Here is a 25,507-nt window from a genome sequence, read left to right as displayed (position 1 = left end):
GTTCCATCAATTGTCACCACTGTGCCATGCCATTAAACGCAGCCACTGTGCCAATTGTCACCACTGTGCCATGCCATCAAATGCGGTCACTGTGCCATGCCATCAAACACAGCCACTGTTCCATCAATTGTCACCACTGTGCCATTCCATCAAACGCAGCCACTGTGCCATCAATTGTCGCCACTGTGCCCTGTATAATGCCCCCCTGCCCGGCACTTACCTTTTTGGGGGCCAGCCATCCTCCTTCCACGCCCCTCGATGTCTTCTCCCGCCCTCGATGATGCTTCAGCCAATCAGGTTACCGATAACCAGAACCGGTGAACCTGATTGGCTGAGACGCCTGTCAGTCTTATCCAAGGAACGCACCCCCCGTACGTCCCATAGATAAGTTTCCGGGAGCCGAGGGCTGTACTCGGAAACCGCTGGCTCTGATGGGTGCTGGCGAGGCGGCTTCTGATGGGCGCTTCATTAAAAAGGTGGGGTTTACATTGGCAGGGAAAAGGGGTCAGGGGTGGAGCCAAGGGGGGCGGCTAAATGAGGTTTCGCCTAGGGTGTCAAAAATCCTTGCACCAGCCCTGTCTGGACGGCGGGGGGGGGGGGGGGGGGGGTGTTGGATTGTGGGGGCTTGGCTTTCTCTTTGGGGACAAGGCTGCATTTGGGGACACATTTTTTTTTTTTTTAAAGTATCGGTAATTGGCATCGGCGAGTACATGAAGGAAAAAAAATTAAAATAAATAAATATCGGTACTTGTACTCGGTCCTAAAAAAGTAGTATTGGCACAACCCTAATCTACACCATTAATCTCTTTATTGTAAAAAAAATAATTGTAAACTTTGTAAACAAAAAGTTTCAGTCCCAGACTATAGGTCTGGGACTGAAACTTTTTGTTTACAAAGTTTTTTTATTTTTATTTTTTATTTTTTTTAGATACCAATTACTTAGACCCCCCCAAACATTATTTGGAGGTGAAGTGGTTAACAACTAAGAGGGAGACACAGCCAGAAAAACAACCCCCCCCCCCCCCACACACACACACCTTTTCTCTGCATAATGTTTATATGTTTGTTTGTTTTTTTTGGTCAAGAAATGAAACCCGGGGACATTTCCACAGGGAAAATTTCAAGAGAAATCTTCCAAACTTGTGAAAATTCCCAGTAATAAGACACAGCGGTAATTACCATTTGTACAATTATATTACAATGTATCCAATTCGGAAGAATGGGAAATTCGTTATCCCAAAAGCTTTCATCTTTAACCCCTTCAATACCGGGCACTTTCACCCCCTTCCTGCCCAGGTCACACTTTAATTTTGAATTTGCGCGGTCATGTACCCATATGGCTTTTTTTTCCCCCTCTCTGCAGATGGTATTTAAAGTGATTGTTTAGTCTTTTTTCTTTTTTTTCTTCTTTAACCACTTCAATACCGAGGAGGCACTTACGCACCTTCCTGCCCAGGCCAATTTTCAGCTTTCAGCGCTGTCGCAATTTGAATGACAATTGCGCGGTCGTGCTGCACTGAACCCAAATGAAATATTTATTATTTTGTTCCCACAAATTAGAGATTTCTTTTGTTTGCATTTGATCACCTCTGCGATTTTTATTTTTTTGCGCAACAACTAAAAAAAAAGACCGAAATTTTTGGAAAAAAAATTAAGTTATTTTTTTCTGTTAATTTTTTTGGTAAATAAGTACATATTCTTCTTCAATTATGGGCACACATATGGCGGCACAGATGGGCACCGATGAGGCGGCACTGATGGGTGGCACATATGGGCACTGGGCATAGATGGGCACTAATGGACACTGGGTGGCATAATTTCAGCCAGTGCCCATGTTGCCAGTCAGTGCCCATTTGTGGGCACTGATTGGCATCAATTGTGTTAATTGTTTTTTTATTGTTTTTTTTTTTGCCCTATTGAGCACCGGGGGGGGGGGCACTCCCTAGTGGTCCAGTGTTGGCATCCGAGGGGGGGGGCTGCGCTGATAAACAATCAGCGTAAACCCCCCTGTCTGAGGGCATTGATGGGCATCACTTGTTTATCCCAGTGCCCATGTTGCCAGTCAGTGCCCAGAGATATATAATGATACCACAGTAACATTGTACTGCTCTGGGGAAGTGATCAGGACTATTATTTTATTTTATTTTCTTTAACACATTATGTTTGCTTATAGCAATGTATTACCCGGGCGGTGTCCCAAAATGAGACCCAGTGGCTGCACCGTCTGAGGACCATGCGGCCACTGGGTCTCAACATCGAACTTGATCTAAATTGTTTTCTGAACAACGATTGATCAATTAGGTGTCTTTCATTAATTAATTATTTATTTTTATTTTTATTTATATTCTTTTGTTTCTTAATACCTTGTTTTTTATTTTAATAGGTTTTGCACTTCCCTTTTTGCACTTTGTTACCTATTTGCATTTATTGCAAATAACAAGATTTTTATTGGTTGGTTTTCATATATAGATCTCTATGTATGAAATTTTTTATATGGGTTTAATATATATCCTTTGGTGTATAATTTTTATATGTATTATGGATCATCCCTTTGGCTTGGTTTCAATGCCTTTTCTTTGAGATAGGCATTATATACAATTTCACCAATTGCCTGTTGCCTATTATGTAACCTTTATTGCCATTGTATCTATAGGTATATCTAACTGTCATTACCGGAGTATTTATAGATTATTAAGTCTTGGTATTGTATGTATTGTTTGAATTTCTTCTGCCAGTGCATTTTTGTACAATGTTTTTGGTTGCCAAGCAACCGAGACTGAGGCTTTCAATGGCACGTTACTATCTATCGCTAATTGACAGACCTATTTAATCTGGTCTTGTGCGTGGTTCTGTGCGCTTCCTGATGACGGATTACTGAAACGTACGTCGAGGCGACACGCAGACCACGCACAGCTTCCTGTCCAGCTGGTTCTCGGCTTCTGCTCGGTGGAACGCACGCCGCAGATCACTCCAGCGCGGACATTTCTCCCCTCGGAATAGGTCTTCAGGATCGGTACCTTCTGATTTTAGCCCAAAGCCTCAGTGCCGGGATGTGGGCACTTGCCAAGTAAGCCTCCACTCGTCACCTGCTTTGTTTTAAAAGTTTTTAATAAATGATAATATGCTATGGCGGCATCTCTCTGTTTTGTATCCTCTATGATGTTTCTATTAAGCTACTACTGACCCGTAGGAAATTCAGATTATCCACCATCTGTCCAGGGTGACAGCAAAGTTTACTTGATCTTTTTTTAGTTAAAAAGATCAACTTCATGCGGTAAGGGACCATCCGTTATGCACATTTGGGTGATAGGATTGGTGAAGGTGTAATTCCTACTTCTCTACAACTTACCACACAAGCAGTAAAGAATAAGAAATTTATGGACTCATATCACTTATGATTTTGGACTTTTTTTCTTGAGATTCTTCACTGGTTTTATTTTATTATATTTTTTGTGTATTTTTCACAAATCACCACTAGTGTCTGGATTTTTGAGCTTTTGTTTTTGTTCTTTTGCTCTTAAACCCCAGGCTGAGCTTTCTCCCCTTCCCTTTTTTTGGGGGACTCAGTGCACATATATGATTATTTGGCTTATATATCGTCCAGTGCATATATGTTAAAGTCTTTTTCTGTGTGTTTTTCATTCAAGGTTCATACATTTTTTACCTGTTTATAGATTGCACATGCACTTTATTCACTTGTTTTTTGGCACATATGTGGTAGATATTTATACCCAATTTTATGTTTACATAGGTTCTTCAAAAAAACCTCTTGTATCGTCAGCACAGGCACTTTACTGCCACTTCTTATTTATTTATCTTTAATGTCAGCGCCCCCTATTTAATATTTCTTTCCCATATGTTCATTCTTATTTGAATTTATTCTTATTTGAATTGGTTCGGGGAGCAGCTATTTTATATTCACATATCTTGTTCTAGTTATATATTTTTTGGCGCGAGATTTTTTATTCTATATTGCTATAAGCAAGCATTTCACTGAATGATACCGATTTATTCAGTCTGCTTTGTTGCAATTAGCCCTGTTTGTACCATGTGATCAAATTGACCAATCACAACTAGTAAACACATTGGATGGCATGAAAGAAAGCCATCCATTGTGTACAACTGTCATGTGACCTGCTGTGATTCGTCACGGTGGTCACATGGTACCAGCAGCAAACCGGTACTCTGATCAGTCATTGGCTGTGTCCAGTGGACAAAAAGCCCTGGCCAGGGGCGTTGCTAGGTCCAGGTTCCCTACATCAGGGTCCCCCAGAGAGCCCCTTCCCTACATCAGGGTCCCCCAGAGAGCCCCTTCCCTACATCAGGGTCCCCCAGAGAGCCCCTTCCCTACATCAGGGTCCCCCAGAGAGCCCCTTCCCTACATCAGGGTCCCCCAGAGAGCCCCTTCCCTACATCAGGGTCCCCCAGAGAGCCCCTTCCCTACATCAGGGTCCCCCAGAGAGCCCCCTTCCCTACACATCAGGGTCCCCAGAGAGCCCCCTTCCCTACACATCAGGGTCCCCAGAGAGCCCCCTTCCCTACATCAGGGTCCCCCAGAGAGCCCCCTTCCCTACTTTAGGGTCCCCCAGAGAGCCCCATTCCCTACATCAGGGTCCCCCAGAGAGCCCCCTTCCCTACATCAGAGTCCCCCAGAGAGCCCCCTTCCCTACATCAGGGTCCCCAGAGAGCCCCCTTCCCTACATCAGGGTCCCCAGAGAGCCCCCTTCCCTACATCAGGGTCCCCAGAGAGCCCCCTTCCCTACATCAGGGTCCCCAGAGAGCCCCCTTCCCTACATCAGGGTCCGCAGTGAGCCCCCTTCCCTACACATCAGGGTCCCCAGAGAGCCCCCTTCCCTACACATCAGGGTCCCCAGAGAGCCCCTTCCCTACATCAGGGTCCCCAGAGAGCCCCTTCCCTACATCAGGGTCCCCAGAGAGCCCCCTTCCCTACATCAGGGGTCCCCAGAGAGCCCCCTTCCCTACATCAGGGTCCCCAGAGAGCCCCCTTTCCTACATCAGGGGTCCCCAGAGAGCTCCCTTCCCTACATCAGGGTCCCCCAGAGAGCCCCCTTCCCTACATCAGGGTCCCCCAGAGAGCCCCCTTCCCTACATCAGGGTCCCCCAGAGAGCCCCCTTCCCTACATCAGGGTCCCCCAGAGAGCCCCTTCCCTACATCAAGGTCCCCCAGAGAGCCCCTTCCCTACATCACGGTCCCCAGAGAGCCCCTTCCCTACATCACGGTCCCCAGAGAGCCCCTTCCCTACATCAGGGTCCCCAGAGAGCCCCCTTCCCTACATCAGGATCCCCAGAGAGCCCCATTCCCTACACATCAGGGTCCCCAGAGAGCCCCCTTCCCTACACATCAGGGTCCCCAGAGAGCCACCTTCCCTACATCAGGGTCCCCAGAGAGCCCCTTCCCTACATCAGGGTCCCCAGAGAGCCCCTTCTGCTGCCCGCGGCTGCACAGTGAGAGCAGAACAGTGGTGATACAGGGTGGGCGGTGAGAGATGAGGTCTTCTCTCCGCTCTCTCGCCCGACCGGCTCTCCCATACTACCTGCCCGCTCTCCAGTGCTGCCCAAAGCACTCGCGGCCCGGCTGCAGAGAGGCCACGCCCGTCAGAGACACGGGGCTACAGGCCACAGATTCAGGGGATATAGCCCCAAAAGCCACCCCCTAGCGACGCCACTGGCCATAGTATGTTCAAAGTTATATTAGTCCATGCTGGAGCTATGCAAGTATGTAAAAATATCCATACCGGAAATGATTCTTAAAGTTAGCCAATAAAGGGGATCACCTAAAATTCCAAACTTTCTGCATTCATTTGATGGTTAACATGGAACAACACCCAACTACTGTACTACCTTTTTTTTTTTACAAAGAGCTCTACAGAGTGATGTCTCAAAGGACAAAACAACGAGGAATAATAATGGACGAGTACACAGTGGGGTCCCCCTGCGAGGCCCCCCATGAGTGCGAGGCCTTGGGAGACCGCCTAATTTAAGAGCCGCCTCTGCCAGTGGCAACATAGAGATACACAAAGATACATTCAGAAACGTTCTGCAGATTGTCACTCACTTCGGTTTCCAGGTTGAACTCATTGCAGGAAACGGGCGAGCTCGGTTTGGATTTCCCGAAATCCTTAAAGCTGCTGGAGCGTTGCAAGGACAACTAGAGGGAAGAGAAATGCATTGCATGTAAATAAGAGATCACAGGCAGGAGATCCACAGACAAAAGCAAGGAGCTCATTGGACAAAAGAACAACTCGGCCAATCCGGGACTGGCTCTGATTCTACAGAGTAGACCAGACCACCCACAAGTACCATTCCGCGCTCATTAATCCATTGAGGAACTCCACTAGTACCCTGTGCAGGGCCGTCTTAATAGCATCAGGGGTAGGCAATGTGCACTGCCGAAAAATTCCTTAATTTTTGTTTCGGTTTCATTCGTTTTTTTAGCTTTTTCGGAAATTTTCAAATTCTAAATTTTCAAATGTTGAATTCCCGAAATTCTGGAATTAACGAATTTGTCAAAATTTGTTAAAAACGCATTCAAAATTCTAATTCATGGGCCCCTGGGCAAAGTAATGCCCTGGGGACCCTACCGGCTTGCCCCAATTTACACCCCTACTTTTGAGAAATAAAAGTATAAAATAGTTGATAGAATTAAACATATTATTCATTAGTACTTTCACAGGGGTGCCCTTGCATTAAGGTGGCCCTGACCCTGTGGGCTGGTGAATAGGTCCAAGCACCACATCCCAAAACATTAATAGAACACGAGGAGGCCGAAACTTCAGAAGGTCTCCAGAGGGACTTCAGAGTCTCCAAGGAGAACTTGCAACCTCACCAATGGTCATACTTCTGTCCAGGGCGCTTTTTCTAAGAGAATAGGAGTCACCTTGTGTCCACCCCCTAGAAACCTGCAAGCACCCCTCATTGGTTCCACCCCCTACCCACCTCCAAGCACCCCTCATTAGTTTCACACCCTGCCCACCTCTGAGCACCATTTCTTGGTCCCACCTCCGAACACCATTCCTTGGTCCCACCTCCGAACACCATTCCTTTTCTCCACCCCCTACCCACCTCTGAGCACTATTCCTTGGTTCCACCCCCTACCCACCTCCAAGCACTATTCCTTGTTTCCACCCCCCCTACCCACCTCCGAGCACTATTCCTTGGTTCCACCCCCTCCCCACCTCCAAGCACGATTCCTTTTCTCCACCCCCTACCCACTTCCGAGCACCATTCCTTGGTTCCACCTCCAAGCACTATTCATTGGTTCCACTCCCTACCCACCTCCGAGCAACATTCCTTGGTTCCACTCCCTACCCACCTCCGAGCACCATTCATTGGTTCCACTCCCTACCCACCTCCGAGCACGATTCATTGGTTCCACTCCCTACCCACCTCCGAGCAACATTCCTTGGTTCCACTCCCTACCCACCTCCGAGTACCATTCATTGGTTCCACTCCCTACCCACCTCCGAGTACCATTCATTGGTTCCACTCCCTACCCACCTCCGAGCACCATTCATTGGTACCACTCCCTACCCACCTCCGAGCACCATTCATTGGTTCCACTCCCTACCCACCTCCGAGCAACATTCCTTGGTTCCACTCCCTACCCACCTCCGAGCAACATTCCTTGGTTCCACTCCCTACCCACCTCCGAGTACCATTCATTGGTTCCACTCCCTACCCACCTCCGAGTACCATTCATTGGTTCCACTCCTTACCCACCCCCTGAGCACCATTACATACATTCAGAGCTGGAGGTGCCGGAACTGCGTTCCCCCGCGTTCCTGCTGAAAAAAAGCCCTGCTTCTGTCCATCTGTGAGCACCGTCCTTGGAAGTTGGTGAGTTGGTAAGCTGCTGAATCTTGAGGATCACGGGGGGGGGATGTTCTGGGTTGGTGGGGGGGGGGGTTAATTTGAAGGGTTACAGGGAAGGGTTAGTGTGAGGGGTACAAGGTTTGTGTTTGATTTTGTGTTGTAGGGGGAGGATAGTGTTAGAGTTAAATCTGTGGGGGCAATTGTTGGGGATTACATGAAGGGTTATTATTGGACTTCTAGGAAAGTTTAGTGTTACGTGGAGAGTTATCTATGGTGTGTAGGCGTGACGGACCATCAGTCAGCTTCATCTGTTAACCTAAGACACCGGTCCTTCAGACCGTTGTCCTCTGGCTATCCTATCATGTGTAGGAGGCCTTAGTGTTAGGGTTACATGGAGAGTTGTTGGGGGTTACATGACGTGTTATTATTGGACTTATAGGAAAGGTTAGTGTTAGATGAAGAGTTGTTGCGGTTACAGGTAGGGTTAGTGTTAAGGTTGCATTGAGAGTTTGAGGTTACATGAAAGGCTAGTGTTAGGGTTACATGTAGAGTTGTTTAGGTTACATGAAAGGCTAATGCTACATGGAGGTTTGTTGAGGTTATGTGGAGGGTTAGGTTTACATGTAGAGTTGTTGAGGTTACATGAAGGGTTAATGTTAGGGTTATATGGAGAGTTAGTGGGGGTTACATGAAGGGTTAATGTTAGGGTTATATGGCGAGTTGGTGGGGGGTGGGGGTTACATGAAGGGTTATTATTGGATTTACAGGAAGAGTTTGAGTTAGGATTACATGAAGGTTTATTCTTGGGGTTAAAGGGATGGTTAGGGTTAAATCAAGGATTATTGTTAAGGTTATAAAAATAATTAGGAATACATAGGGTGTTATTTTTGGGGTTACAGAGAGGGTTGTTGGGGTGTTACATGAAGGGTTATTGTTGGGGGGGGGGTTACATGAAGGGTTATTGTTGGGGGGGGGGGGGTTACATGAAGGGTTAGTGTTGGGGGGAGGGGTTACATGAAGGGTTAGTGTTGGGGGGAGGGGTTACATGAAGGGTTAGTGTTGGGGTTACATGAAAGGTTGTTGAAGTTACATGAAAGGTTGTTGAAGTTACATGAAAGGTTGTTGAAGTTACATGAAGGGTTAGTGTTGGGGGGTTACATGAAGGGTTAGTGTTGGGGGGTTACATGAAGGGTTAGTGTTGGGGGGTTACATGAAGGGTTAGTGTTGGGGGGTTACATGAAGGGTTAGTGTTGGGGGGTTACATGAAGGGTTAGTGTTGGGGGGTTACATGAAGGGTTAGTGTTGGGGGGTTACATGAAGGGTTAGTGTTGGGGGGTTACATGAAGGGTTAGTGTTGGGGGGGTTACATGAAGGGTTAGTGTTGGGGGGTTACATGAAGGGTTAGTGTTGGGGGGTTACATGAAGGGTTAGTGTTGGGGGGTTACATGAAGGGTTAGTGTTGGGGGGTTACATGAAGGGTTAGTGTTGGGGGGTTACATGAAGGGTTAGTGTTGGGGGGTTACATGAAGGGTTAGTGTTGGGGGGTTACATGAAGGGTTAGTGTTGGGGGGTTACATGAAGGGTTAGTGTTGGGGGGTTACATGAAGGGTTAGTGTTGGGAGGTTACATGAAGGGTTAGTGTTGGGGGGTTACATGAAGGGTTAGTGTTGGGGGGTTACATGAAGGGTTAGTGTTGGGGGGTTACATGAAGGGTTAGTGTTGGGGGGGTTACATGAAGGGTTAGTGTTGGGGGGGTTACATGAAGGGTTAGTGTTGGGGGGGTTACATGAAGGGTTAGTGTTGGGGGGGTTACATGAAGGGTTAGTGTTGGGGGAGTTACATGAAGGGTTAGTGTTGGGGGAGTTACATGAAGGGTTAGTGTTGGGGGGGTTACATGAAGGGTTAGTGTTGGGGGGGTTACATGAAGGGTTAGTGTTGGGGGGGTTACATGAAGGGATGAAGGGTTATTGTTGGGGGGGGGGTTACATGAAGGGTTATTGTTGGGGGGGGGGGTTACATGAAGGGTTAGTGTTGGGGGGAGGGGTTACATGAAGGGTTAGTGTTGGGGTTACATGAAAGGTTGTTGAAGTTACATGAAAGGTTGTTGAAGTTACATGAAGGGTTAGTGTTGGGGGGTTACATGAAGGGTTAGTGTTGGGGGGTTACATGAAGGGTTAGTGTTGGGGGGTTACATGAAGGGTTAGTGTTGGGGGGTTACATGAAGGGTTAGTGTTGGGGGGTTACATGAAGGGTTAGTGTTGGGGGGGTTACATGAAGGGTTAGTGTTGGGGGGGTTACATGAAGGGTTAGTGTTGGGGGGTTACATGAAGGGTTAGTGTTGGGGGGTTACATGAAGGGTTAGTGTTGGGGGGTTACATGAAGGGTTAGTGTTGGGGGGTTACATGAAGGGTTAGTGTGGGGGGGTTACATGAAGGGTTAGTGTTGGGGGGTTACATGAAGGGTTAGTGTTGGGGGGTTACATGAAGGGTTAGTGTTGGGGGGTTACATGAAGGGTTAGTGTTGGGGGGTTACATGAAGGGTTAGTGTTGGGGGGTTACATGAAGGGTTAGTGTTGGGAGGTTACATGAAGGGTTAGTGTTGGGGGGTTACATGAAGGGTTAGTGTTGGGGGGTTACATGAAGGGTTAGTGTTGGGGGGTTACATGAAGGGTTAGTGTTGGGGGGGTTACATGAAGGGTTAGTGTTGGGGGGGTTACATGAAGGGTTAGTGTTGGGGGGGTTACATGAAGGGTTAGTGTTGGGGGGGTTACATGAAGGGTTAGTGTTGGGGGAGTTACATGAAGGGTTAGTGTTGGGGGAGTTACATGAAGGGTTAGTGTTGGGGGGGTTACATGAAGGGTTAGTGTTGGGGGGGTTACATGAAGGGTTAGTGTTGGGGGGGTTACATGAAGGGTTAGTGTTGGGGGGGTTACATGAAGGGTTAGTGTTGGGGGAGTTACATGAAGGGTTAGTGTTGGGGGAGTTACATGAAGGGTTATTGTTGGGGGAGTTACATGAAGGGTTATTGTTGGGGGGGGGGTTACATGAAGGGTTAGTGTTGGGGGGGGTTACATGAAGGGTTAGTGTTGGGGGGGGGTTACAGGAAGGGTTAGTGTTGGGGGGGGGGGGGGTTACAGGAAGGGTTAGCGTTGGGGGGGGTTACAGGAAGGGTTAGCGTTGGGATTACATGAAAGGTTGTTGAAGTTACATGAAGGGTTATTGTTGGGGTTAGTGTTGGGGGGGTTACATGAAGGGTTAGTATTCTGGATCGGCTACAAAGGCTATGAATGTATTTTTCAGTAGCACATGGAGCTCATTGCCCTGAAGAGATTATCCATCCCAAATCACCTTTCCAGATAGCTTACTCAGTCACAACTCACATGAAAGAAGATCTGGCGATGTTTATTCGTCGTATGATCCGTAGAATGCAAGTTACAACAGGTAAAAGAACGATTCTTACATGCAGGTAGAAGAAACATACAGGTCACATGAAGTACAGCATTGAAATGACTGATACAGAAAAGAGGGGGAGGAGACTGAGCAGCATGCAAACTAAGGAATGCCACAAGAGTCAAACTAGATAGGGATTAAAGAGACAGTACATAATAAAAATAATATCATGTAACATGACACTCCCCGCCTGAAATCTTTAGATTTCAAAGTCTATTACATATATAAAGATAAGTCCAACTTGAACCTGTAGGGGAAGAAACGTAAAAGGTAAAACTGGTGTGTAAACCATAGATACGAGATACCCGCAAACACAAGAAGGTACGCAGTAAATGAACAATGAAACATGACGTCCAAAAAACAGATGGCTTGAGTCCTGCAGTCTATCGTTTGTAATCGTGGGACTTCAACAGTAGCACAGTCAATAGTGATAGTGATATTCTCCCCGCCATAGCGGGTATAGCCGGTACTCCTGCCTAAGTCACTCATTATGACTTCAGCTATTTCCACTGCTAGCACAGCTGCACAAAGTTCAAGTCTGGGTATGGTATGTGCGGGTTTTGGTGTTAGCTTTGTCTTGCCTAGAACAAAGTTGCAGTGTATGTCTCCATTAACTCCTGAGGTCTTCAAATAGGCCACTGCAGCTATAGCTTCAACTGATGCATCAGAGAAAATATGGATTTCCCTCTGGACAGCGGCTGAGATGGAGACTGGGGCATAGCAACGTGGAATTTGGAGCTGTTCTAATGTCTTCAGAGAACCTCTCCATTTCTCCCATCTTTGTTGTTTCTCAATAGGTAACGGAGTGTCCCAATCTAGGTTATCAGTAGTAAGCTGTCTTAATAACATCTTACCTTGGATGGTGACTGGGGCTATAAATCCCAGTGGGTCGTAGATGCTGTTCACTACGGACAAGACTCCTCTCTTGGTGAAGGGTTTGTCACAGGTTGACACCTGGAAGGTGAATGTGTCTGCCTTGATGTTCCACAGCAGACCTAGACTTCTCTGTATAGGGGGTGTGTCTGACCCAAGGTCAAGGTCTTTCACACTGGCGGCATAGTCCTCAGGGTGAAATGCATTCATTAGCTCTTGGCTGTTAGATATAATTTTGTGAAGTCTCAAGTTTGCTACAGCTAGCATCTCCTTTGTTCTGGTAAGAAGATTAATTGCTTCTTTAGCAGTAGGAAAGGATTTGAGCCCGTCATCTACGTAAAAGTTCCTTTCAACAAATTGACGAGCATCGGATCCATACTCAGCTTCTCCAAGCTGAGCTGTCTTTTTTAGTCCATAGATTGCTACAGCTGGGGAAGGGCTGTTCCCAAAGACATGTACCCTCATTCGGTAATCAATTACCTCTTTGTTGATGTCGTTGTCCTTGTGCCATAGAAACCTGAGGTAATTCCTGTTATCTTCCTTGACGATGAAGCAGTGGAACATTTGTTGAATGTCGGCCATCACCGCTACAGGTTCTTGACGAAAGCGAATTAGGACTCCAATGAGGTTGTTGTTCAAGTTGGGCCCTGTGAGGAGCATGTCGTTAAGTGAGAAGCCTTCATGTTGGGCACTGGAGTCAAAGACAACTCTGATTTGGTCTGGCTTTCGTGGGTGATACACACCGAAGGAAGGGAGGTACCAGCATTCTTCTCCTTCTTTCAATGGGGGTGCGGGTTCGGCATGACCCCTGTCGAAGATATTCTGTATGAAGTCCACAAAATGTCTTTCCATCTCTGGCTTCCTGCTTAAGGTACGCTTTAAGGAGGAGAATCCTTTGACTGCTTGATGTAGATTGTTTGGTAGCTTCTCTCTCGGGAGGCGAAAGGGTAGGGGTGCTACCCAGCTATTGGAATCTTCCTGAAAGAACTCATTGTCCATTACTTTAAGGAATTCTTTGTCTTCTGCCGAAGGAGCCAACTTGTCGTCTTCACTGCTTACATTGAAAACTGTAGAACCAAAGCTGTCATCGTAGGTGCGGGAAAGGTTTGTGTTGCAATGTTGCAACTTGCAGCTAGTTACCTTCTCCTTTACCCAGTAGTGATGTGGGCATGGCTCAAAGTGAGTATTACGACCATTTGGCAATACATTTGTCTTGAATGAAGAAATGTTAGTAGGCCTTTTCATTTTGCCTATACAGACGTTGCCTATGATGACCCAGCCTAAGTCCAGGTACTGGGCGAATGGGGCCTCTGGAGGTCCGCTGACCTGCCTGTGTACCTTGTGGATCCTTAGAATATCTCTTCCCAGCAGAAGAAGGATTTTAGCATCTTTGTCAAGTGGTGGGATTTCACTGGCTATTGACCTTAGATGAGGGTGGTAGAAGGCAACTTCTGGTGTAGGTATTTCTTCTTTGTTGGCTGGTATCTGGTTACACTCTACAAGTGTAGGTAAGGGTAATTGTAGGTTATTTTCTAGGGAGGACACAATAAATCCATGAGCCCTTCTTCCAAAAACCTCTGTAGTTCCACTACAAGTGCCTAAGGTGTAAGGGTGAACCTCTCCTTTTGTGCAAAATAGATCGAACAGTTCGGATCGTGCAAGCGATCGATTGCTTTGATCGTCTAAGATAGCATACACCCTTAAAGTCTTTTCTGGCTGATCCTTGTGATGAATATTCACTAGGCATATTTTAGCGCAAGATTTGTCACAGTGGTCTTCCCCACAGACTTCAGTGCACGAAGAAAATACCATGGTGGAATTAGATACGTGATCTGTACTCTTCCCGCTGTGGTTCTGCCCAGGAGGAAGGTCTGCATGTTGTGAAGGATTGGACTCAAGGGGATGGAGTGCTTGCACATGGTCCTCGGAACCGCACTCTATGCACTTGATAGGAGTTTTACATTCCTTGGCAAAGTGATCGGTGGAAGCACAGCATCTATAACATACCCCAAAAGTCTTTAGGAGTTCCTTTCGTTCTTGTAGGGGCTTCTTTCTGAAACCGATACATTTTTTGAGGGGATGAGGCTTCTTGTGGATGGGACATAATCGGTTTGGGTTTTCGATCTTGCCGCTCTTGTTTGGGGCGGGAGTGGGAATAATGTCTGTCTTCCTAACAGACACGGGACCTCTGCGGTTCCTGTAGCTAGTATGTAGGTTGTCACCTTTAGGTGAGGGAGTATTGAACTCGCTGAATGCAAAACTAGGATCGTTCTTGGTGTCAGCAATGTTCCTGACGAAGTTGCAGAAGTAGGAGAACGGGGGAAAGGAAACCTTGTTTTCCCGTTTGTATGATGACCCAACTTGGATCCACTTTTCTTGTAGGCCATGCGGAAGCTTGCAAACGATAGGGTTAACTCCTCGAGCAGTGTCCAGGTAACTGAGGCCAGGTAGCTTAGGGTCAGTTTTGGCAAGCTGGACTTCGAGAAGAAGGTCGCTGAGTCTCTGGAACTCTATATTGTCCTTACCAGATATCCTTGGGAAATTTTCCAATCGTTTGAGCAATGCATTCTCTATGGCTTCAGGACTACCGTAAGTCTGTTCTAGACGCTCCCATGCTGCGGTGAGACCTGCAGTTGGATTGTCGATGTAAACTGACCTGAGGCTCTTGACACGTTCTGTTGACTGTGGGCCAAGCAACCCGATCAGCAGATCCAGCTCACGATCGGCAGTAAAACCGATACCGCCTAATGTAGTTTTGAAAGCGGCTTTCCAGCTTCTATAATTTTCAGGATGGTCGTCGAAGTTTACTAGGCCTGACTTGGCGAGCTCATGTCGAAGTAAGTACTTTACTACCTCTGTTGCCTCTGACTTTACATAGGAGGTTGCTGGTTGATTGTTGTGGATAGCATTGTTTATGGTATCGTTGCAAAGAGACGTGGGAAGATATGGTGCAGCAAGGGCATTCAGCTGAATTGTTGGGTGAAGGTCTGGAACAGTACTGTTAGCAGGAGGCTGGCGACTTGCTTGCGGATTAGTGTGCCGTTTTGTGACATATGCGGGATCAGCATGACAGTCGGGAGCTGCACTGGGGTGGGTTTGCATGTAGGAAGTGGCTGGAACAGCTTTTACCTGATGATGTGGTGAAGTCCTTGCGTTGCCGTGAAACGTGGAGGTAATTGAGTGTTCACTGCTGTGGTTTAGAACATAGTTCTTAGTGCGTTCAAAAGGATCTTCTACATCTGCCTTGACGCTGACCCTTTCGCTAGCATCTTCATCTGCACCGATAGCTTGTTCCAAAACCTTTAGTTTTGCTGCAGCTGCCTCGTAGTTGCTCTGTTCCTTTAAAGCTTCAATTGCTGCCCTTTGACGTGCCGTTTGAGCTTCTATTGCTGCCTTTTGATGCGCTGCCTCGGTTTCCATTACTGCCTTTTGATGCGCTGCCTCGGTTTCCATTTCTGCTCTCTTTTTTGCATATGCGGCCCGTACCTTGATAGCCTCTGCTTCGGCGCGGGCATTTATTAGCTGTTCGCTAAGCATTGAGTGCCTTGAACTTCGGGATCTAGAGGAACCTTTAGAACGTCTGGTGGATACAGATTTGTGAGATACAGTGTCCCGTGGCAGCATTAATTTTGCTTCTGCCTTTGCTTTAGTTCGCTGGATAAAGCTTTCTCTTTCCTCATTAAGAAGCTGGGCATTGTTAAGTTGCTCTAAGGACTCCTCAGTGTTGATGCTTTGCAGAATAGTTTTATATTTGTTGCTTGTAGTCTGGTACAGTTCGTATGAAGCAGAGAGATGCTTTATGGCGCCCTCTAGTTGCAGTACCTCATGGCTGGGACATGAAATCACATCAATGTGGGTGAGGATTTTATCCCAAATCTGCTTCAAACTGGTTGCTAGTTCAGTTCTCATGGATTCATAGTTCTCTTTAACCTTCCAAGTGGGTTTCACAGAGCGTTTGGTCAATGCAGTGGACTCTGGGTCCTCATCCTGGCTTTCTCTGTGTGAAGCATGCTGTGGTGTTTCATCACACACTGAGCCCTTTCCACTCATGATGGCCTGCAGTACACAGGCTTGGCTGTAGCAGTGAAGAGTGTCTGTATACTGTGAGGAGCTGTAACAAGCTGTGCTGGGGTTGTATGCAGAATTCTCATGCAATACACACAGTTACACTTCACTATGATCTGTTCTGTGACGCAGTTATCTCTGTGCAGGCTGCTGGATACGTTCTTTTACTATTCTGAATCGGCTGCTAAGGCTATGAATGTATTTTTCAGTAGCACATGGAGCTCATTGCCCTGAAGAGATTATCCATCCCAAATCACCTTTCCAGATAGCTTACTCAGTCACAACTCACATGAAAGAAGATCTGGCGATGTTTATTCGTCGTATGATCCGTAGAATGCAAGTTACAACAGGTAAAAGAACGATTCTTACATGCAGGTAGAAGAAACATACAGGTCACATGAAGTACAGCATTGAAATGACTGATACAGAAAAGAGGGGGAGGAGACTGAGCAGCATGCAAACTAAGGAATGCCACAAGAGTCAAACTAGATAGGGATTAAAGAGACAGTACATAATAAAAATAATATCATGTAACATGACAGTTAGTGTTGGGGGGGTTACATGAAGGGTTAGTGTTGGGGGGGTTACATGAAGGGTTAGTGTTGGGGGAGTTACATGAAGGGTTAGTGTTGGGGGAGTTACATGAAGGGTTATTGTTGGGGGAGTTACATGAAGGGTTATTGTTGGGGGGGGGTTACATGAAGGGTTAGTGTTGGGGGGGGGTTACAGGAAGGGTTAGTGTTGGGGGGGGGGGTTACAGGAAGGGTTAGTGTTGGGGGGGGTTACAGGAAGGGTTAGCGTTGGGGTGGGTTACAGGAAGGGTTAGCGTTGGGGGGGGTTACAGGAAGGGTTAGCGTTGGGATTACATGAAAGGTTGTTGAAGTTACATGAAGGGTTAGTGTTGGGGGGGGGGGGTTACATGAAGGGTTAGTGTTGGGGTTACATGAAGGGTTAGTGTTACAGAGTGGATTAGTGTTGGGGTAATGGGAGGTAAGTGTTATGGTTTCAGGGTGGGTTGGTGTAACGATTACAGGAAGGTGTAGTGTTAGGGCTACAGGGAGTCCTAGTGTTACAGGTACAGATAGTGCTAGGGTTATGGAATCATTGGAGGTCCAGGGGGGGGGGGGGTTAGTGTTGGGATGACAGGTAGGGTTAGTGTTGGGCTTTGGGTTAGTATTAGGCTTATAATAAAGGTTAGTGTAACGGAGGCCTTAAGGTGCCACATTGCTTTCCAAGCCAAAAACTAGCAGGTCTGAGCTCCCGGAGAGGAGAGCCGACATGCCTTCCCATAATCCCTTGCTCCTGCCAACGTGGATCTGCCGTCTTTGCCCGGCGCTTGCCTCTTGGTGGAGATCGGTACTCACTGAACAGCCAGATCTACAACACTGAGAACTCTGCTTGGTTACAGTAAAACATGTACAAGGGGACAACTCTCTTCTATAACGAGGAGGAGGGCTCGTCAGCGGTGGAACTCTTCGCAGCTCGCAGTGTGCGTTTTCTGCCTCTGGTCAGGATGGCGCAACCTCAGGTTCTCAGCGTGTAGTTACAGTCTGCTTTAACCCCTTCTATGCTGCATCCTGCACATGCAGAGCTCTTACAGGAAACCCGCTCGCACCTGACAAGCAGAGGAGGAAGTGGCACCAAAAGGTGTCAAAGTTTGACTAAGCAGAGCGGCCGACCCCCCCCCCCCCGACTGGGGAAAAGACATTTGCATCAATATTTCATTAGGATGGAAAAAATAAAAAATTCACTGCAGCTGTCTGAAATGTAAATGATTTTGTCTAGACGGTTCTCAGACCATGGGTGTAGTATCAGAACCTTTTTGCCCAGCTGCTGAGGAGCTACGCGTTTCGTCATACATTATAAAGTCCTAGCAAAAACAATAAAAACACAAAATACCAATCTCTCTCTCTCTTCGCTTTTGCACAGCGTTGGAATAAAAAAAAGAAGTTCCGGGGGGTTCAATAATCCTTTCCTTATCGGAATGGCAGTTGGGATACAGCGGCGCTTTCTTCGAGTCAGAGACTTTGAGAAAAAGCGATGTTGTAGCATAAAAAAGGTGTAAGAGCTGTATACCTGCCGCCATTTTGTTGTAGCCTGTTATAAGGTGATCCATCTCTTCTATTCCATCTTGCCTCAGAGTAAAATATACAATTGGCTTTGGTTAATCTTAAATAGAAACAAAATTGAAATTGTATTTCGGCCAAGGCCATGGAAGCAAGGCCACGGAAGCAAGGCCAAGGCCAAGGAAGCAAGGCCAAGGAAGCAAGGCCATGGCCATGGAAGCAAAACCAAGGCCATGGAAGCAAAACCAAGGCCATGGAAGCAAAACCAAGGCCATGGAAGCAAAACCAAGGCCATGGAAGCAAAACCAAGGCCATGGAAGCAAGACCAAGGCCATGGAAGCAAGACCAAGGCCATGGAAGCAAGGCCAAGGAAGCAAGGCCATGGCCATGGAAGCAAGGCCATGGAAGCAAAACCAAGGCCATGGAAGCAAAACCAAGGCCATGGAAGCAAAACCAAGGCCATGGAAGCAAAACCAAGGCCATGGAAGCAAAACCAAGGCCATGGAAGCAAAACCAAGGCCATGGAAGCAAAACCAAGGCCATGGAAGCAAAACCAAGGCCATGGAAGCAAAACCAAGGCCATGGAAGCAAAACCAAGGCCATGGAAGCAAAGCCATGGAAGCAAAACCATGGAAGCAAAACCATGGAAGCAAAACCATGGAAGCAAAACCATGGAAGCAAAACCATGGAAGCAGGGCCATGGAAGCAAGACCAGGGCCATGGAAGCAAGACCAGGGCCATGGAAGCAAGACCAGGGCCATGGAAGCAAGACCAGGGCCATGGAAGCAAGACCAGGGCCATGGAAGCAAGACCAGGGCCATGGAAGCAAGACCAGGGCCATGGAAGCAAGACCAGGGCCATGGAAGCAAGACCAGGGCCATGGAAGCAAGACCAGGGCCATGGAAGCAAGACCAGGGCCATGGAAGCAAGACCAGGGCCATGGAAGCAAGACCAGGGCCATGGAAGCAAGACCAGGGCCATGGAAGCAAGACCAGGGCCATGGAAGCAAGACCAGGGCCATGGAAGCAAGACCAGGGCCACTTTCACACTTGATACTCCAAAGTCGCGTGATTTTGGCAAGACAGTCATACGACTGCGGATCCGACTTTGCCCTACGACTTCAATGAGCAGGGACGCGACTTTGATACCCCAATAATTAGGGGGAACTCCACGCCAATTTTTTATATTTTAAAGCGGCATGGGTTCCCCCTTCATGAGCATACCACATCATTTGGTCTGGATTTTAAAGGGGAACACCCCCCCCCATACCAAAAAACGGCATGCCAACATCCATACCAGACACTTCTCCGAGCATATAGCCTGGCAGGTCAGGTAAAGGGGTGAGCCCCCCCCCCCCTTCTGAACCATACCAGGCCGCATGCCCTCAACATGGGGCGGTGATGTCATAAGGGGGCAGGGTCACCAGATTACATCACGTGGTGACCCCGCCCTATGCTTATAAAAGTCGTTGTGCACTGCGCACATGGCATTACAGCGGGAGAGAGCATTGAGCCAACATGGGTAGAAGAGAAGAGGGAAGAGGACAACGGAGAAGACCGGGCAAGAGCTAGCAAAAAGGAGCAGAAGAACCCAGCAAAAGACGACCGAACAGCAGGAGGAGAACCGGAGAAGAGGCCAGAGAGAGCGGAGAAGAAGAAGAACCCGGGGGGTGCCTAATAAAATTACTTTAAAAACCTGTGTAGTGCGCTTTTTTTTTTTTACACTTTTTATTTCAGGTGAATGGGTAGGGGTTCAATGAACCCCATATTCACATAGGGTTACCAATGATGGGACACTATTCCTCCCACTGACACCAATGATGGGACACTATTCCTCCCCACTGACACCAATGATGGGACACTATTCCTCCCACCGACACCAATGATGGGACACTATTCCTCCCACCGACACCAATGATGGGACACTATTCCTCCCCACTGACACCAATGATGGGACACTATTCCTCCCACCGACACCAATGATGGGACACTATTCCTCCCACCGACACCAATGATGGGACACTATTCCTCCCACCGACACCAATGATGGGACACTATTCCTCCCACTGATACCAATGATGGGACACTATTCCTCCCACTGACACCAATGATGGGACACTATTCCTCCCCACTGACACCAATGATGGGACACTATTCCTCCCACTGACACCAATGATGGGACACTAGTCCTCCCACTGACACCAACCATGGGACACTATTCCTCCCCACTGACACCAACCATGGGACACTATTCCTCCCACTGACACCAATGATGGGACACTATTCCTCCCACTGACACCAATGATGGGACACTAGTCCTCCCACTGACACCAATGATGGGACACTAGTCCTCCCACTGACACCAATGATGGGACACTAGTCCTCCCCACTGACACCAATGATGGGACACTAGTCCTCCCCACTGATACCAATGATGGGGCACTATTCCTCCCCACTGACACCAGTGATGGGACACTATTCCTCCCACTGATACCAATGATGGGACACTATTCCTCCCACTGACACCAACCATGGGACACTATTCCTCCCACTGACACCAACCATGGGACACTATTCCTCCCACTGACACCAATGATGGGACACTATTCCTCCCACTGACACCAACCATGGGACACTATTCCTCCCACTCACACCAATGATGGGACACTATTCCTCCCACTCACACCAATGATGGGACACTATTCCTCCCACTCACACCAATGATGGGACACTATTCCTCCCACTGACACCAATGATGGGACACTATTCCTCCCACTCACACCAATGATGGGACACTATTCCTCCCACTGACACCAATGATGGGACACTATTCCTCCCACTGACACCAATGATGGGACACTATTCCTCCCACTGACACCAATGATGGGACACTATTCCTCCCACTGACACCAATGATGGGACACTATTCCTCCCCACTGACACCAATGATGGGACACTATTCCCCCCACTGACACCAATGATGGGACACTATTCCCCCCACTGATACCAATGATGGGACACTATTCCTCCCACTGACACCAATGATGGGACACTATTCCTCCCACTGACACCAATGATGGGACACTATTCCTCCCACTGATACCAATGATAGGACACTATTCCCCCCACTGATACCAATGATAGGACACTATTCCTGAGACGTCCTGACCTCGGCTATGAGATCACATGACTTCTCATACATAGATGGGGTGTCGCCGGTAATATACACTAAAACTCTACCAGTAGAGTAAAAGCATCAACTGCAAATCTTGCATTAAAAAAAAAAAAAAAAAAAAAAAAGGGAAAATGAGTCACAAAGTCACCCAGCATATCATTCCAGAAATAGCAAAAACAGCAGAAAACTCCAAAAATACAAAAGACTATTAAAAATAAAAAAATAAAATAGAAACATTACAGCAGAATTTTCTTCTCCCGATACAAAGTCTGACCTTTGTGATCGGTCAGAACGCAGAACTGCAACAAATCGTCAATCAATTGTGTAGCTTGTTCTGTCTATTCGGGTTTTCGAAGCCACCATGGCGTGTTGAGGAGATGAGCAGAAAGCGCACATCTCCACACCATAGGTATGCGCAGGGGGTGTGCCTGGGCCCACCCTAATCACTATGTGCCGATTCCCCCTCCTGGCCAGGTCCCCCCCGTTTTACGCCTCCCCCCAGCTGCTGCGAAGGCAGAGGTTTCAGGATGGAGAGTGAGGGAAGGGACTATTAAATATATCCTTTACCAGCCCTTTTCTAAATGAGCACATTCATTCACTGTGTTCATTCATAACCAAAGCATAGTAAACCGGTTACTATGCTTCAGTTTCTGAATGAACAGGAAGCCGCTCAGCGCAGAGCACTTCCCATTCATTCCCTGTCCAGTGCAAAGGAGGCTGCAGCAGAAACGCATTAGAGTTTTGGGGTTCACACCCTAATGCAATAGGCTGCACACGCCTATGGAACACACCTTTACTTCAGGGGGTGCTGAAATAAAATAAGAATCCTTTTGCTACATACTTAAAGTGGTTCAAGGTATTTTACTCTCATACATTCTATCCATGAAGGTGAAAAAACCTTCTCCGTGCAGCAGACCCCCCCCCCCAGCCCTTTAATACCTACTTGAGCCCCCTCTCGATCCAGTGATGTGTACAAGAGCCTCGGCTCTCCAGTTACTCTCTCTCCTCATTGGCTGAGACAGCAGCGGGAGCCATTGGCTACCGCCAATCACAGCCAGTGAGAAGGGAGGGGGGGGGCGAGCCGCAGCTCTGTATGTAAATAGAAATGCAGAGCAGCAGCTCTGGAGCAAGCTTACTTGGGTGCCCCCCTTCCATTGCAAGCCGCTCTTACTGGGCCTCCCGCCCCAACGGGGAGATCCGATCCACGATGCGCCACTTCCAGTGCCTATCCACAGGACTGGAAGGAAGCTGTACACGGCTTTGTTCCAGTCTCCTGAATGTAAACACAGAAGCGACGTCACAACGTCACTTCCAGTTCACTTGGCTACCAATGGCGCCAGATATATAAATATTATAATATTTATTTTTAATATAATATATATTTTATTAATAATAATAATAATAATAATAATAATATATATTTTATTAATAATAATAAATAATAAATATTTTAATAATAATAATAATAATAATATATATTTTATTAATAATAATATATATTTTAATAATAATAATATATATTTTAATAATAATAATAATATATATTTTAATAATAATAATATATATTTTAATAATAATAATATATATTTTAATAATAATAATTATATATAAGTGCAAAGGAGGGATTGGAGGTCTTTTAGACCCTCGATCACCCAATAAAGAGGACCTGTCACCACCTATTACTGTCACAAGGAATGTAATATAAAAAAAAAAATAAAGTAAAATTGTATATATATGTATATGTATATATATATATATATATATATATATATATATATATATATATATATATATATATATAACACACACACGCTAATAATAAAAAAAAAAAAATGGAAAGCGCCCCCTTCCCTGCGAGTTTGCGCAGCAAAGAAAAAACGCATACGGAAGTCGCGCCTGCATATGTAAACAGTGTTCAAATCAGACATGTGAGGCATCGCTGCGATCAGAGTGAGAGCAATAATTCTAGCACTAGACCTCATCTGTAACTCTAACCCAGTAAAAAAATAAAACAATTTAAAGCGTCGCCTATGGAGATTTTTTTTTTGGAACCATAGCTTGTCACCACGCCACAAGTGCGTGCGTGCAATTACAAAGCGCCACATGTTTGGTATCTATTTACTCGGCGTAACGTCATCTTTCACATTGTACCAAAAATTGGTCTAACTTTACTGTTTTTTTTTTTATTCATGAAAGTGTCCCCCCCCCCTCCCCCCAAAAAAGTTGCATTTAAAACACCACTGCACAAATACGGTGTGACATAAAATATCGCAACAATCGCCATTTTATTCTCTAGATGCTCTGCTAAATTATATTTTTTTTTTTATATTAGTTTTGGGGTAATTTTCTAGCAAAAAAAAAAAAAAAGATTTTAACTTGTAAACCCCCAAAAATCAGAAATAGGCTTAGGCATAAAAGGGATAGAGATTATTAGCCAGATTCACGTATGGCGGCCTATCTTTATGCCGGCGTAGCGCATGCCATTTGCACTACGCCGACGTTACATAGTGAGGAAAGTACAGTATTCACAAAGCACTTGCTCCCTAAGTTACGTCGGCGTAGCGTAAATGGCCCGGCGTAATCACGCCTAATTCAAAATAGGCAGGTAGTGGGCGTGCTACATTTAAATTACCCGTGACCCCATGTAAATGAGGGCCGTTCGTACGGTGCATGCTCAGAATCACGTCGCAAATACTCCCTACGTAACGACGTCGGCTCAATGCTTTTGACGTGAACGTAACCTACGCCCAGCCCCATTCACGACCGCTTACGCAAATTACGTAAAATACGACGGCTGTTCCGTCGTCCATACCTTGCATGGGCTGCGCCATCTTTTTGGTGGTTTATCTTTACGCCGGCGTATGTCCAACGTAAACGGCGTATCTTACTGCGACGTACGTACGTACATTCGTGAATCGGCGTATCTTGCTCATTTACATATGCGACGCGTAAATCCACGTACACGCCCCTAGCGGCCAGCGTAAATATGCACATAAGATACGACGGCATAGGAGACTTACGCCGGTCGTATCTTAGCCAAATTTAAGCGTATCTGGTTTCCAGAATACGCTTAAATATACGACGGCGCGCATTCGGACTTACGACGACGTATCTACTGATACGCCGTCGTAAGTATTTCTGAATCCGGAGATTATATATATACACATATACACACACACACAATTGTAATAGTAATATAAACTAGTAATAGTAATATAAACCTATATACAACATTATAGTAATATAAACCTATAAAGAAAAGTTTATATATTATTTAAAAAAATAAATCTTGATTAAATAACGATTGAAGAGGAATTTTATGGATCTGGTGAATGGGGAGAAGCGAAGTGGTTTGCAAATTAGATAAATGGGCAGCCTGTTGATTCTCCTTGGACGATCTTCAGGATCGTCCAGTTTGTTGGCCATCATACAATGTATGGACTCTGATTGGCCAGATTTATAAATGGTTTGCCAATCAGAGAGATCAACAGTCAGATAAACAAAAAAAAAAATTGTCAAATTTTCAATCAACGGCCAACGTGCCTCACCTTCTTCTTCTGAGACGGCTCTTTGTCCGAACAATTGGAGGGCTTCCGTCTCAACATCTCTCCCACCTGCTTGGCCGCCGGGCTCGGTGCCGAGAAGCGATGGACTGTCTCTGCTCGGTGTTACTACTTCTGCCTGGGCTCGTTCAGGGTGCAGAGACTTCGACAGGAAGGAGGGTCACATGACTTGCCAAAAACACACACAGCTTTATGCTCGGGGTGGTTGCAGAAGATTGAGACGGAGGGGACCTGAGAATAAGGAAGGAAACCGAAGAGAATTAGAACGCGGGTCTGCGAGAGACGGACAGTACTCCGGACAAGGCATATGGAATGACCAATGATGGCAGAGAACCCAACCGGTCATCTTCCAATTTAGTTGAATTGGCCATGAAAATTTTGGGGGGGTGCAAACAAACTGAAAAAAAATATATAATAATCATCAATTGCAGCCACCGTGCCCATCAAATGCAGCCAGTTTGCCCCCTCAAATGCAGCCCCCTCT

General features: G+C 46.6%; 1 protein-coding gene across 1 annotated transcript in view; it reads right to left on the bottom strand.

Annotated features, from left to right (window-relative positions):
• The window catches only part of SASH3 (SAM and SH3 domain containing 3), a 53,460-nt gene extending 28,163 nt beyond the window's left edge, over window positions 1-25,297 (bottom strand). The window contains exons 1-2 of the mRNA XM_040325055.1: window positions 25,009-25,297; window positions 6,077-6,169 (exon numbers count right to left, since the gene is read on the bottom strand). Coding sequence (XP_040180989.1) covers window positions 6,077-6,169; window positions 25,009-25,065 — 150 coding nt within the window. The 5' untranslated portion in view covers window positions 25,066-25,297. The remainder of the gene's footprint in view (window positions 1-6,076; window positions 6,170-25,008) is intronic.
• Window positions 25,298-25,507: the final 210 nt, after the last annotated feature.

The sequence above is a fragment of the Rana temporaria genome, chromosome 9, assembly GCF_905171775.1.
Source record: "Rana temporaria chromosome 9, aRanTem1.1, whole genome shotgun sequence".
In the NCBI taxonomy this organism is placed as follows: domain Eukaryota; kingdom Metazoa; phylum Chordata; class Amphibia; order Anura; family Ranidae; genus Rana; species Rana temporaria.
Note: the sequence above shows the minus strand (reverse complement) of the source record. Positions and strands in the feature narration are given on the sequence as shown.